General features: G+C 38.7%; 1 protein-coding gene across 4 annotated transcripts in view; it reads left to right on the forward strand.

Moving 5' to 3' along the window:
- The window catches only part of MOB2 (MOB kinase activator 2), a 109,617-nt gene that overhangs the window by 56,607 nt on the left and 37,213 nt on the right, over nucleotides 1–15,797 (forward strand). The window contains exon 1 of one of the 4 annotated variants that reach the window (XM_085580159.1): nucleotides 13,380–13,477. The exons of the other annotated variants lie outside the window; for them this stretch is intronic. Coding sequence (XP_085436285.1) covers nucleotides 13,395–13,477 — 83 coding nt within the window. The 5' untranslated portion in view covers nucleotides 13,380–13,394. Of the gene's footprint in view, nucleotides 1–13,379; nucleotides 13,478–15,797 lie in introns of those variants that run through there. 4 annotated transcript variants of the gene reach the window in all.

Below are 15,797 nucleotides of genomic sequence, written 5' to 3' on the forward strand. Positions count from 1 at the left end.
TTTAAAAAATCCAAAATTTGATTTGGATTAGGTTTTCTTAATGGCAAAGTAGATGGGTGTTAACATCTTCGTGATGCATCCTTACCATTTTTTATGACTGTAATAAAAATGCCATTATCCAACTGCATACAAGATCAAACATAATTGAAAGTTACTATCTTACAGTGTTTGGTTTTAAGCAGATGAATTTGTCCCTCAGTGGGATTGGGTTTGTCGTAGAGAGAGGCTAAGAATATATTCTAATTAACTTGGCTCTTTTGCAGAGTTTTTTGACCTTTGAGAGATTATCTTAGCGAGTCAATTAAGAAATTATGTTGAAAAGCAAAAGGTAATGGATGTTGCTTACATTAAAGGATTTTTTTTTAAACTTTAGTTACAAGAAGTACAATCTTTCAGTGTTTTGAGTTTTATTAAAAATGAATGCATGGTGTAGAAATTCAGGGAAATATATTGTGCAAGATCACCCTGTGCATCTGTTCTGCCTTGTTCTAACTTGTGAAATGATGCATAATTTTTTAAAGGAATTTCACTTGTTGTGGCCCAGTGTGTACCTGGCATTACATTTTACAGTAAGCATTTAACTGCAAGTATAGTATTAAAGTGAGTAAAACCAGGGGCACCCAAATGCTTGGATGAAAAAGAAGCTTCAGCTGTGAGTTTGTGGGAGACTGCAATATTATCTGATTCTAACATGCTGATCTGCTTTACTTTATTAAACAACAGATGCTGAGGAGTTGATTTATCTAATTAAAGAAATTCCTTTTATGTTTATCTCTTGCCTAGATGGTTTAATAATGCAAGGTAATGGAAAAAGAGCTTCAAGTATGTTTTCCTGTTTAGCCTAAACTTTTGCCATGTCAGCAGAAAAGCTTGTTTTGATCTTCAAGGGTTTTTGTTTGGGACAGCGTGTTCCACTTGTCAGGTGGAAGGGCACCCTGTTGTGCAGGTCACTTGAGGAGAGGGGAGCTCATTGGGGTAGAGTGTTGTAGGGCAGATAATTACTGTGGGAGTATTTTTTACCGTGCTGTGCATGAAAACTTTATTATTAAGAAACAAACAAGAAAAAGAATAAAAAAAACACACAAAAGAAACCCCAAAACAAAACAACAACAAAAACCACAAACATACAAAATAAAACCAAAAAATGTCCCCAAAACTAAACAAGAAAAAAGGGAGTTGTAAACAAGAACATGTAGCAAAAGTCATCATGATAATAAATTTATTCCATTTGGTATGATTTGGTCAGGCTCTGATTGCAGTTGTAAACTCATAAAGGGGGGGAGAGATTGCAAGGGGATCTAAGATACTTGAAGATATTTTCCAACCTAATACCAGCAAAAAGTCTCCCCTGCCTCACTTTTCTGCTGTTCCATCACACCTCATTTGACATTAGTGTAAGAACTGTACAAATATAACCATGAAACACAACTAAAATCCAGTTTCACTTAGAAATAGTGATTTATAGGTATCATTTGAGCAGGTCTCACTGGACACGGGCATGTTTGCTCTTGCTTGTTCAAGTGGGTAATTGTTAGGCTTGTGGAGACAGGGGGATCTGGTGCTGAGATTCATCAGAGAACACTGAGTTAGAAGCCCCACTTTATCTTGCTGAGACTGAGGTAGAAATCTTACCTGCCAGCATCTCTTTGACCATGTTGTTAAGTCAGCATTGCTGTTGTGTGCTATCCTGCTGTATGCCGATTGTATTTCTTTGCATTGCAAAGTTTCTTTGTATAAATGATCTCTTTTGAAGGTCATCTTAGCTTGGGAGATATTAATTTATTTACTTGGTGCTGTGTTGTGACACAGTGACACTGAAAAATGCACTGGCACTGTAATCATTGCAGCATCAATTTTTTTTCTCTTTGCAATTGCTATTTCTTTTGTCTTCTCTTGTCCCTTTACCATTTGGAATTAATGATACTCTGTATAAGTCTTTGCAGGCCGTTAGGATGTCAAATAACAAATACTGTTTACTCCACATCTATTTCCCCTTTTTCTCCTAATGAGTTTAAGGAAGGGTATAAATCCAAGCAGTCATTTCACAAGATATGACCTCAACACAGCTTGAACTTTGGTCACAGGTCAAACTTTAGATCATAGTGTACAGGCCTATGCATTCCTATCACCTTCCTAGTGGTTCAGACACAACTGTGTCCTCCTGGTGTCCCTGCACAAAGACCATGCCCTCTGCAGGAAGGCTTTGCTGCAGTGCTGAATAGATTGTCCAGCTGTACAAGTGAACACCTCTGTTGGACTGCTGGCAGCTTGCTGACTTCCCTCCCAATAGCATAGGGAATACCAACCAGCAGCCTACAAGGTAAAAATGCACCCACACTGAGCTTTCTGATGACCCTGGCCAGAAAGCCACGTGATGATTCTCTTCTGCTTGTCATGGTAATTTTGACAAGGCCAAGTGAACCACATTTGGTCTGAAAGTTCAGATTCAGAAGTTTGTCAACTGATGGCTATTAAAACTGAGTAATAATCTCTGCAACTCCTGCACAGTGGCCATCCCAAACCTATGTGATGTGTAGCACAAAATAAAATGTTTAGATGTTAATTAAATAATTTTAATCTTCTCATCATTGACCTACCTGACTCTCCACTGCTGAATAACTGCTGTGTGGCATGTTTTCCTGGGACATTAAGTGCCAAAAGAATATATAGCTAGATCATCCATTCAGAAATCTCGTGGGGATGAAAGCTTTGACAATGCAGTGTTTGCAGTTTAGCACCTCAGTGCCTGTGCTACTAAGGAGTGCTTGCTCGATTTTTCTCAAAAGAAAAAAAAAAAAAAGTGTTTAACTTGTAATGTTGTTCCATCAGTGTTACACCTGAGAGTTCAAATAGCTGAGCCCCTCCCCTCTGCTCAGCACTACCCTGGGCCCTTGTGAAAAATGTTATTTGAGTTCTACTCTGCATAGAAGGGAATTTTTTTTTTTTTTTAGTTTTTTTTTCTGCATTCATCTCAGGTCTGTGTGTACACGAAGGTGATTATATATTATCACAGTCAGAACTAACCATTGCCTTGAAACAAATTCAAGTTGGATGGGGACAAAATACTTTGGAATATCTTAATGATTAATGGATGCTCACTGACTGATAAAAAATATTGTTGGCCCCAAGATGTTTCCTCTTTTCCAAGCCACTGCTTTAAACTAATGACTTTTGATTTTGAGCCAAGTACTGAAATTGAAAAAGAATTTGTTTTTCTTCTGTGCTTCCGTCTTGTACTGACGTAAAGCAAGCCAAGGAGAGAAAGTAGTATCATATGTTTGTTTTGCCCAAAAAAGTAGAAATGGTAAAGAACATAGTCTGCTTCAGAAGGCCTTTTTATTAAGTCTCATTGCAACTGCAGGAAAAATATCTTTGAAGGATGTGACAAACAGCTCATGAAAGCCTGTTGAAATAGCTCATCTGGCAGACTGAGGTAGTATGAACACCCAAATATCTTATCTGAAGAGAAGCAGCTGTTTGAACTTCTTTACAGTCCTCCCGAATTACCACATTTTCTGTCATGAAAAAAGGGAAATCTAAGGGTAGCAGTACAGACTGTTATCCTTGGAAGGCAGAGCACAAATATATCAGATTAGGGCCAAAAACGTAGATTATCCACTCCAGGGCTTTTTAAAATTGGGAATCCGTTTTTTGGAGAGTAGTCTTTAGAATGTTTTGTGGTGTCAAGCCAAGGTGCAAAATGCCAGCAATGACTGCCTGGGTCAGCTCTAGCCCTCTCCTCATTTGTAACTTAGTTACAGGTTTACTGGTACACTTTCTGAAGCTGACAGTGATCTTCATTCATGTGCTCAGTTACAAGTGAGATTGACTTCTTATGTGTCATAGAGATGCCCTTTTTCTGCTGCTTTTTGGAGAAGGAGGGTTGCTGCAGTGTATGCAGGGATGGTGTTTGAATGTAGACATCTAAGACAGCTCTGACTGCTGGGTGTGTACAGAGGGAGAACAGCCCCTGAGGACAAGGAAAATGTGGCAAATACTCTCATGCTATAAACAGCAGAAGTTTCCTTTATAAAATACTTTGCTCAAGTCTCCCGCTCCACTCCCCTGCATCCCATGTCTGCCATTCCATAACTGCACAGTGACACAGCTGGATGATGGGGACAGGGTTCCAGTCTCACACCATTTACCACACACAGAAAGGGTTTCTGACTGTTTCTGACACTGCTGCCCCGCTGTGCTGGGAAGGTTCATTCCAGCAGGTTCTGCCTCCTGTGGCCTTCCCTGTGCTCTGCCTGAGGGAGGCCCCATTTGTTTTCCTGTTGGCTCTACTGCAGGAACATTATGGAGAGGTTATGGAGCCATCAGAAGCTGGAGACAAGAGGGTGGTGATGAACACAAGGGTCTTGAAAGCAAACAGCACAGGACTGAGAGTAGTCTGTCAGTCACCCTGTCACCCTGTGGTGACAATAGCTTACCATTTGCAGCAATTCCACATTTTGGCATTACTTATACATCCTGGGCACTCCTGCTACTGTCCATCTCAGTTTGAAATACAGTGCAAAATACTAAACCACTTCTAGAATTGTACTTCTGCATCTTTGTGTAAATCTTCACCTTCAGGAATCGTGTTTGTTTTATAGAGGGTTGGGTGGTTTTTTTTTGTCCTTTAAACTATTTAAGCTATTCAGGTTGAGAAAATTGTAAAAAGTAGTTTGTTGAAAGTTGGGGGTTGTTCAGCCTGGAGAAGAGAAGGTTGTGTGGAAAACTCACAGCAGCTTTCCAGTATGTGAAGGGAGCCTGCAGGGAAGCAGGAGAGGGACTCTTTATCAGGAGCTGTAGTGACAGGACAAGGAGTAAGCATTCAAACTGAAAGAGGGGAAATTCTCTACTGTGAGGGTGATGAGGCACTGGAACAGATTATGGGGTGTTGTGGATGCCCCATCCTTGGAAGTATTCAAGGCCAGGTTGGATGGGGCACTCAGGAACCTGGTCTAGGGGAAGGTTCCCTGTCCATTGCAGTGGGGCTGGAGCTGGTTGACCTTTAAGATCCCTTCCAACCTAAACCATTCTGTGATTCTATTGCCCTTTACATTCAGCCCAGCTGTGCATGTAGGATTTGTCCCACAACACAAGATTTATGATCTCACACGTGTTTTCTTTGGAATTTTTTTTGCATGCGTGAGCATTCAAAAGTAGTTTAAGCATTTTTATATTTGCTAACAATGTATGTGTAAAGGCTTAAACTGCAAGCCTTATATGGGGAAAGTATTATAAATGTAATGCTTCTAAATAAAAGATTTTATTAGAACTTCCACTGTGAGTCATTGTTGTTATATTAATAGTGTTATTCCCAAATATGGATTTGGAACAGGGCCTTCTTCATGGTGAATGCTGCAGATGACTTACAGAAAATTAATGTTTACATTAAATATAATTTTTTTGGGGGGCAACCTCTTTGTCAGCCATTTATATGGATCACTGAAGCATATAGTATAAAATACTTTTATAATGTAGTTCTGAAACTGCAGTACTCTATGCCAGTTGGTACTTTAGTATCATATTAGAAAAGTCTTTGTTTTTGTTTTGTTTTTTTACTATGAAAAAGTGATTAAGACTCAGGCTGTGGCACAGAAGTATGCTCAATTTGATACATACTCTTAAAACTGGCCTGCTCAGTTTGTCTCCCAACTTTTGGAAATACTTAAATCAAAGGACAACCTATAGGAATATATGTTCCTTATAGCATATCTACATGCAGCTAACAGCAGCTCTTCATGGATATTTTATTAGTCTCTACCAGAAGCAAAGATTTAATTCAGAACTCCAGAATATATTGTTGCAGGTCTTGTGTGTGACTTCTTCCCTCCCTCTATTTTTTCTTTCTTTTTTTTTTAATCCCCCTATAGCATATGTACTTAAAGAGAATGTCTCACCTCTTGATAAAAAACAATGTTGTGATACAAATTCAAGAGAACTGTCACCCTTGCTCTTACACAGAATCTCAGGTGGCAGGAAGTGCTCATCTTAGGATCTGAATGTTACACAGATGTTCCATTAACAATCTGGGGCCAGAACAGGGAACAACTCAACACTTCACATGGCTAACATTTAAAATTTTTTTTTTGCACCTTCTCTGCCACATCCCTCTCTCCCTACAAGTAAACTGCTTTCTGGGGTATGTACTGTGGTTAGGGCTTATAATGAAAGTGGAATATTTGCAGGGTAAGAAGTGCTCACTAAAACTAGCCATATAATTTATCTGTTTTACACCAGAACTATTAACAGCCAAATTTACAGCTCATTAGTAATAACTAGAGGCAATAAATTAACTGTCAGCTTTTATACCATGTACTGTGAATTGCAGATACAGAAGCTTGATATGCACTGGACAATTTATTTCTGCTTCTTCCCCCTAAGATGCTCTGAGGACTAGAGATTTTTAATGGGTTGTTGCTGTGAAAGGATACTGAATAATTGTATTAAATGTAGCCATTTAAAAAGCATTTTTCAGTGAATTCAGACTTTCCATTAAAAGAGAATGGGAGCATGCTTTCTTTCCATGCCCACTGTCAAACCATGCCTATAAAAATGATGATGTAAATTGAAGCTTCTTTCCTTGTAGCTGTCTTGAGGGAACTCTTGAATACAGTCCCCTTTTAAGCTAAGGAAGAAAAAGCAAAACCAAAACCTGGTAATGATTTTTTTAAAGTCTCCAATTCCCATGGCTGTGTTCTGCCAACAAATCAGCATACACCATCACTTTGCTTGGTGCTGCCAGCTTAGCTATAAGAAAATAGGACTTCTTACACTTCATCTATGTGGGAGAGAACAACAGTGATGCCATGGGGTGCTAAGGATTAGGAACTTCATGCTTTGCAAGAGGCTCCTGCTGAATGGGGGGAGCTGCAGCACCAATGCTGCTGATTCCTGTGCCTGTTGGCTTATTGGTTTGGGTGCTTTATTTCACAGCAGTCATGCAGCTACATTACTCAAAGGTGTTGAGCACATTATTTTTCAAGACAAGTGTTTGCCTTCCCAGTTGGTTTTAATTATGGATGTGTTCAAGATACAGTAACAAGGCATTTTCTCTGGGGCATTTAATCATTTTTTCATTATAATTTGATTTCATGGACATTGTGAGAAGATTTTTGTAATGAGTGATGGCTCACAGAACACTGAAGAGATATTACACTGACTACATATTTAAATATTTTTATGGGGTTAAATGCTGTCTTATAATATGCTCAAGACACTGCACTTAGGGTTACAAAAATTTGGTTTTTCCTAAGTTCTGAAAGGCTGTTGAGTCTGATCTTGACAAGCACAAGTTTAGGTACCTGTGTAGGAACGGAAAGAAATCGGATTTTTTGCAGCTTAATTTAATTTTTTCACAAAAAAAAAAAAAGAAATTTCTCAACGGTTGGAATATGACTTTTGAAAAAAGGGGTGGATTCCTATCCAGATTAGCATTGTAATACTGCTATTATGCCTAACATCCAGACTGCCAGACGAGCAAAGGTGAGTAACATCTCAAACTTAGTATGTGATGCAATCAAGCTATTTTAGGACTTTTTTTCTGGGGTAGCTCATACCAAATAGTGTTAAACCAACATCTTGATGTTTTTATTTTCCCAGTGGAAAACTTTCTTTCTGTTCATACTAATTCTTTTTCTGTTACTTATTTTTAATATGTTCCTGATGCACATTTGATCAATAAGATCTGTCATTTCAAACACATGGATTTATTGACAAGTGAGTGACTTTCCTAGAAAACCCACACACATTTCTGTCCTAATGGTTTTTTCCCCCCTCCCCGAGCTAAAGACAATATCACTACAGATTTATGGTTTCTGAAGTGGAGGTGTAGAACTTTCCTGTGCTCTGGAGAGCTGTATTCTCCACTTGAAACAGCATACTCTGTAAAACATGGATAAAAATGTCTAGCCACTTTATAGGGCTCATAAGAACGAACTAACTTGTACAGTTATTGCAAAAGACATTTATTTACATTTGTTGCATTTATGTATATGTAAATAAAGTCTGTGCAAGGGTCTTGGGTAAAAATAACTGATTTTTACATTTATGTGTAAGAGTGCATTAAATATAAATACGTTTGAAAACAGCAGCACCAGGGTGAGTAAACATTAGTAAGCCCAGCCATCCTGTCGCTTACCTTACAATAATTACTGGTCTGCATTTGAAGAACAAATCTTAATGTTGCCAAACTCCACCTTTTTCCTGCCCAGTCTGTATGTGGGAGAGTCTTTATAAGAATGCGTTTCCTGTTTCCCAGACAAGGGAGGGGGAAAATGTGTTTTCTCCCTGTTCTGAAAAACAAAAGGCAGGCAGTGACTGTGTGCCCGTGGCAGCTGGCAGCCTCCCGAGAGCCCCTTGGCTGGGCCCTGGGGAAACAGCCCCTTCTCCCACTGCCCATCCCATCAGGGTCTACTTGCACACTTGTGTCAGACAGAAACCAGCCAAGAGGTGACAGAAATAGATGTGTGGTTTTTATTAGGTCAATTCAACCCAGGCTTTGAAACATAGAAAAATTGTCATTATTTCCTCCTTTTTCTTCCAGGCTCTTTTCCCAATCCCACGTTTTCAGTTTTATGGATTAGTTTTTGTCACAGGCTATCAAGCTTAAGAGTAAGTTTTACAAGGAACAGTGGCAGAGCAGGAACATGTGCCTAAGCCATATAGAAAGTAACTGTAGCCCTCTCCAAGTGCAATAATAATAAATTTGTAAGGACAGTAAAAATGTACAAGATAGCAACAGAATGATTCCTCTTTTGACTTGGAGAGATAGCTGCAGGCGTGGCAGTCGTGTCTTCAAAACCAAGTCAATTAGTTTAGATTTTAACAGCTATGCCAATTCTATCCCATATTCTGTGAACAAGAGTAGCTTCAGCCTTTTCCCACCTTAAATTTTGAACATTATTTCTATTGCAGCATTTCAGTTTAAGATAGTACAAATTGAGGCTGCTGTGTTTTGAAGTCAAATCTACTGCTACAGTGTTTACAAAAATAAATTTTACTTTCATGGAGCCAATTTCATCCCAGTTAGAGTTCACATCTCTTCTTGATGTGCTCCTTTTAAGTAAAAAAAAAACAACATAATTTTGCTTTCTGGTGGAGAATTGTCAACAGTCAACAGATGGATGTGATCAACAGTGGGAGTTACAATGGTCAGATGAGGGGTAAATAGTAGTGTGTCACTGTGTGTTAGAGAAGTCCTATGAATGAGCTCTCCTAAAAATGGTTCAAGAAAAGTAAGGGTGTGGGTTTTTCAGAATGTGGTTTTGAAATCATCAGCTCCCATTTTTCTGTTTTGCTCTGGAAAGGAGTTATGCTGTGTGTAAGTTTGCTTGGGCCATCAGCATGTGCACTGACTGTAGGAGTTCTGAAGAACATTTGGTGGGAAGGAGAATGTCTCGTAGTGTTTTGGAGAAATTAGTGTACTGAATAAATAAATTGAGCTTTTTATATTCTACATGTATTGAAAATCTGGATAGAATAATAAGTTTTCAACTTTGCTACCATGGCACTCTGAATAGGAAATAAAATTATGAATTTCCACTTCCGTATGCACAGAATAGTTTATCACTAGTAAATATCATAGTAAATCTGATAAATATAAATAGTAAATCTGTTCTATAGCATGAATTAGTATAATGATGAGGCAATTTGTGTTACAAACTATGTTATAATACAGCTTAAATATTTTTATTGTCATGTTCTAGAAAATTAATTGTAATCTGTCTGCTCCCCTATAAGTGTACACTGGGATATGGCAATGCAATTTCAAAATAGACAGCTCTCTGAGGATTAAAAAAATACTTACAAAGTGTTTCGGACCATGCTTCATCTCATACATAGGAATGTAATTTCCTAGTTGTCCCAGAAACATTCTTCATATTTCTATACTTTTAAGGTTTCAGACTTAATGCTCAGGCTTGATTTGCTTTGTTTTTACTGCTTAGAGTGATCCTTCAAAGGGTGATCAGAAAACTGCAAGACTGCAAGGAGATTATTGGTTTTTGGTAATCATCAACCATGGTGAGCCACAACCCTCATTGTTCTCTGACATGAGTGTGCACTGAACAGCTCCACTTGGATTGCACCTCTCCGTTCTCAAGTCCCAGCCTTCTGGTTCTCCAAGTGTTTTCCTGTGTCCTGGAGCACTTCTGACTTCCTCCAAGAGCAGTACTTAACACCATGTCCTGGCAGCTTGGGATAGTGGTAGCTATGTGTGCTTTTTCTCTGTGTATGGCTTTATCACTCTCATTTATGGGAACTGATGTAGTTGCCCACGCTGGGCACTACATCTTTGCAAATTCTTGGCAAGGATTTCACTCAATTTCACTCCTAGGTCTTAAAGCATGAGAATATGAATCAGGTTTTGTTTCTCTGTATCCATTCTGCCAGTTTTTGAACAGCATTGCAGCTTCTGGATTATTTAATATTTATGTGTACAGAGCAGTTGTTTGTTGCCTTCATGGAAATGCAAGGCTGTGTCTGAAGGGTTACACAAGTAGAACAAATGCCAAGCTGCTGAGCTGTTTCTCACTGCCAGTCTGTTTCTCTTAAGCAACAATCTGCTAACAGAAGTTGTTGTACAAAAGCACATGTCTACAGTACAGGAGGAAAATCTGGCTTCCTTTGTTGCATGGTGAGAGAGCATGGGCTTTCAAGTTTTGCTGGAAACTGATTGTCTGGAATTAGAAATGAGGCAGTAAATGCAGCCCTGGAGAGGGTAAACTGCAGCTTTCACTTTTAGTAGAGGTGTAACATGTTGAAGTTTGGAAATGTCAGCAAGTTCCGACTTGCATAAGCCTTGGGTTTCTCATCCATCAAGTACCTCAATGATCCTGAGTATGTGGAGTGTGTTTATGGGGAGGGTGAGGGTGGGTAATGTTTTTCATCAAGTTCAGATGTGGTTGGTTATTTTTCCTGAGTTCTATATGTTAAAGTAGCATTTTTTTAAAGTGAGATAAGGGACAATATTGAAGGAATCAGGGGGCACAACTTACTTGGGTTCTCTCACTGCTGCTCTTCGAGTATGTTCCTCCTATGGGATGGGAAAAGGCATTTTCCCTTTCTGAGTATAAGAAAGGAAGAATAAGGAAGGCAGTGGAGACAGTGTGCAGTAAAGTGGAGCTGAGTGGCTTTCCATGCTAATGTTCACATCAACAGATGACAAGACACAACTCATTCAAGTTTTAGACTGTATCATGTTCTCAACTTGGCCCCTTGGGTCAGATAATTTGGCTCAAATCAAGAACTGCTCTTTGCTCAAGGGTATTCAAGGATTACAGAGGAAGCAGCACAGTGATAATCTTATGTGGAAAGAGGATATAACATTTTTACTGTGTGCTCTCCATTTATTTCTTACAACCTAATTTTGAATGACTGTGCTATGGCTTCCATCTCTATGGTTGTGGGTGAGAAAGGGGAAAAATAAAAGGGATTACAAGAAAAACAATATTTTCTTTTCTCCTTGAGGTTTTTAATCAAAGGCAGCATAACCCATGTGGGGTAAAATTATTCTAATTGTTACTAAGCTGTTTAAATATTTATAAAACAGGAGTTATATTTATAACTCTTCTCTCTGGATAATGTAAATAAATTGATGATTTAATAGCTTTTTCTTTCCTTGATGAAATAATGAGAAGTAGCATACTTTCTGTTGACTTGAGATACAAATATTCTCTGAACTTCTAAATGTTAAAAACATAAAATATTTAAAACTTGCAACAGGTTATTTAATTTTTCGGGGAATGGAGATCCAGATGAAATTTTGTGTGCTTGTTCATCCCTATTAAGATTATAGGAGAGCTCCAGATCTTTTGAGCAGTTGTGCTTTCACTGTTTTGAGTAGGCATTTCAATACCTTCTAAATTAGAAAGGTGGAAAAGACCTGCAGTATTTAAAGACTGGTAAAAAAGCTTTCTAATAATGAGGCATAAGGAGATTAAAAAAAATTACTCAGAATATCAAGAGGTGAATATAATATCTAACTAATGAAGCTTGAAGAAAACTGTAACAGAGAAAGGATGGCAATCATAACTGGAAATATGGATGTTAAAATAAGGAGGTTTTAAATATTCAAAGGATATGTGGGATATGGAATGGTTGTGATCAGCCATTGAAACAAATTGCTGCAAAAATAACTGATTTTCCTTCCTTGTCAGAGATAAAAGTTGAAGCCAGATGCCTTTCTGGGAGGCATGCTTTGGGCTAATGGAGCTTTGGGTAACTGGATGGGAGGCAGACAAGGACTGAAGGCTGGTTCTGACCCCAGAGCTGCTCTGGTCGCTGTGGTGTGCTGGCATGAAGTGCACCCGAGCATCCCTGGGTGTGGGAGCTCACTGTGGCCTGGACCTAATTGCCCAGGGGCCCCTGGAAAGCACCTCTGGACATGGGGCAGCCACCCTGCCTTGGCTGCCACCTTCTGCGGGCTCCTGAGCAGCAGGTAGGTGGCTGCATCATCCCCTGCACGCGCAGTACCTTTGATTTGTGCAACCCCAGTAAATCAGGCTTTTCAGGGAAGCACTGGGTAGGTTCTGTGGTGTAGGAGCCTGGCATGCCACTGGAGGAAACATGTGAATCACTGGGTGGAAAAGTTGGGCGTTACCCGTGTAAGTCTTGTCACTGCTCCAAATGTCTTCTGGCGTTGTTGGTTGGGGTATGAAGAAGGTTTTTGAGAGTACACCTGCACTGGAACAAAGTCAAGTGTACTTATTGGCAAAATGTGTTTATTTTACCAGTATAGCTTGTTTTACTTGGACAGCTCAGAGGCATGGGTGAGAGGTGACTTTAAAACGTTTGTGTAGAGCACAGGTTTCCTCAGAAGTGCTGTGTCTGCAGTAGCAGCTCTTTGCTCCCTTGCTGTATTGATGTAGGCAAAATACCTTCTTCGATCAAAAAAAGTGTGCATTTTCATTGTGAAATAATTAGAATATGTAAGCTGTAAAAAACATAGTGAGGACACAACTTTTGATTTTATCTACAAGGTTAAAACACATCAACTCAACCACAAGAAGGGGCATGCAATGCTGACTATACCTGACAGATCTTGTCTCTAAATGAATTTTAAGCTAAGTCCTGCACATTTTTTCTTGTCTTGAAAGCTGCTGTCCCCCAATAAACCATTAGTGGTGAAGACAAAGCAGTAGCCACGTGAGGTGAAAGATCAGAGGTGTTGTACGGTACCTGCTTGTTGCTACCAGCCGAATCCATGCTACATCATTCCCTGTCCAACTGGCTGTTTAAAAGATAAGGTTTTGTCTGAGGAGGCTTGTTTTCCAAAGGACTCTGAATCCTTGGCAGTGAAGCATAGTTACTCATCCCTTTTCTTTGGGGTGGGAAGTAAACATCTAGACCTTTCCTGCCCTAGACCTTCTCTCTTCCATCAGGCACACAAAAAGGAACTGATGGGCTGTGGAGAGGCCTGGGATTACAGGGCAGTGGGTGTCTGTCCCTGCCTGGCTTGGCAGCAGGATGTGACTTCTCAGAGGTATGACTTCTGTCTGTTCTGTGTTTTGATATGCCACCTGCATTGTGATGGGTATGAATACTGACTTCAGCTAGGTGGGTTTTTATCATTTTCATTATGAATTTGTTCGTAGGAAAAGACAAGAAACAAGATCCCTCACACAAGAATCACCATACAAGCACTATAGCTCTGGTTAGGTTCCAAATATGCATATGCAAACAAAGCAAAGCCTAATTTGTGGAATAAAATATTTTACTACATTCAGAAACAGCAGTAGCAACGTTTTGAATGTTGTATCATTAAAAATAAGTATATTGTGTTATGATAAAGAAGTTATTTTCAAAATTTTCATTTCATTGACCATTCATTCTTTGTATAAAAATGGAACATATATTGGGAAGAAAATAAGGAATTTATTTTACCTTCTAGAGTTAGTTAGAATACCATGCCCTTTTTGTTTTAACACTAAGCCTGTAGGGGAACATTTGGGAGCAGAATATATTCTGTATTTTAGCACCCTTCAGACCAAGAAATGAAAAACTGAATTCTGACATATAATCAATCAGATGCTTGAATATGGACTCAGTACACCAATGTTCGCTTTTGAGCTGCTTAATTCTTAGTTGTGGTATCTCTTCTTTTAATGTGACTTGCTCAGGTGTGGTTACCCTTAACTGGCTGACTCTTTGTCAGCAATATGTTTAGAATTAAAATTATATAAGGCTGCATCTATTCAGAGGAATTTTGCATGGTTTATACGCTGGTCAACATTGGAAGAGCTTGTGAAATTTTGATGATATTTTCAATAATCTGCTATGTTTTAGTTTTGCTGCTTCTGGTTAGTGTGTGCAATCCTGTTAATACATCCTATTTATGCTTTTGTCAGCTGTGCACACATTCATTTTCAAAAAACATCAGGAGAATCCTTGACACTCTTCTCCTGTTCAATACACATCTAGAAGTTAATTCTTTTACTGAAGTTTTAAGAATTTTTTTTTTAATCAGCATACCAGTACAGAAAGCTTAGGCAACTGTGGTAAAGACAAGGGAAGAATAACAATGAAGAAAGCTGAAGGAGAAAATTTAATACCTGTTTCATAACATTAATAAAAATAAAGCTACTGTAATGAAAAATAGCTGTTCCTTTACTAAAGTAATGACAATAAAAAGATTGATGGTGCTGCCCAAGTCCGGGTGTGTATGTGTTTATGTAATATGGGAAAAATTTTCTAACAAACTAAGAATAGTGGTTACATGTTTGCCCTCTTCGTAGTATTCTAGTCATGATGCAATTCTCAGCAAAATTCACTATAATTATACAGGGAAGTTGCTATTTGCATAGTAGAACAGTGTGTATTTTCCCCAGTTTCAAACAATTTTTAGAGCAGAACGTTGAAAGGGAAAGGTTCACTTACTGTGTGTTAGAGCACATTTCCTTGATGCACATAATGTTCCTTCAAAGTGTAGAAGTACCTCAAGGTGCAGAGTGAATACCTCTCCTAGTACATCTCCTAGTGTTCACTTTCCCCTCCCCAGTGAGAAGCCTAGAAAAATGTGAAAATACTTTAAGTAGTGTTATCACTGAATTTAGGTATAATTTATATAGATATACACACACACACATATATATCCCTTACCTGCCTGTACATCCTTGCAGTAACACTGCAGCTTCCGTGCCTCTTCTCAGTCATGAAGCAATTTTCATCAAGCATTTGCAAAAGATGTCTTTGCTATGTTCACAGTAATGGAATTTCTCAGTAGATAAGCAGGAATTAGAGTAGTTTGACATAATTACCCAGTACATGTTGATATTGACAAAGTCCTGAAAGCAAGTAGTTTCAGAAAAGTATGCAAAGCAAGAAATGCAAAATGTAGATTATAGTAATTTCTTTGGTTTTGGCTATGGAAGTGGGGAAGAGACTTATTTGGCAAAGTTCATATAGAATAGTAGTGGTAGAATAGTAGTATCCTTTCTTCAGTTTCTGTCCGGTACCTTAAGTGTGGCTTTTCTTTTGTCTGAGAGCAGGCAAGGCTAATTTTCTTACTACATTACTTAAACATGACAAATGGCAATCTTGTATAACCAGAACAGCAAAGCTTTTCTGTTAGCCAATGCTTTTGTTTCCTAGTAAATAAACATCCATTCAAGTGTTGTAATGGACTAAGGGGAAAAGGTGTAAATGTAGCCATAGAACAAATTCTAGTCAAAATGGAAATTTAAAGCAGGACAGTATCAGAAAAGGCTCCTATACAGCAGTGTTGCTCAATGACAGACTTGTGTTTAATGGTGTTAATTTAAACCCACGTCTCTCCATGACTGGCTTAAACTCAGGGCTATTCC

The sequence above is a fragment of the Lonchura striata genome, chromosome 5 (assembly GCF_050655825.1).
Source record: "Lonchura striata isolate lonStrDom1 chromosome 5, ASM5065582v1, whole genome shotgun sequence".
Taxonomy (NCBI): Eukaryota; Metazoa; Chordata; class Aves; order Passeriformes; family Estrildidae; genus Lonchura; species Lonchura striata.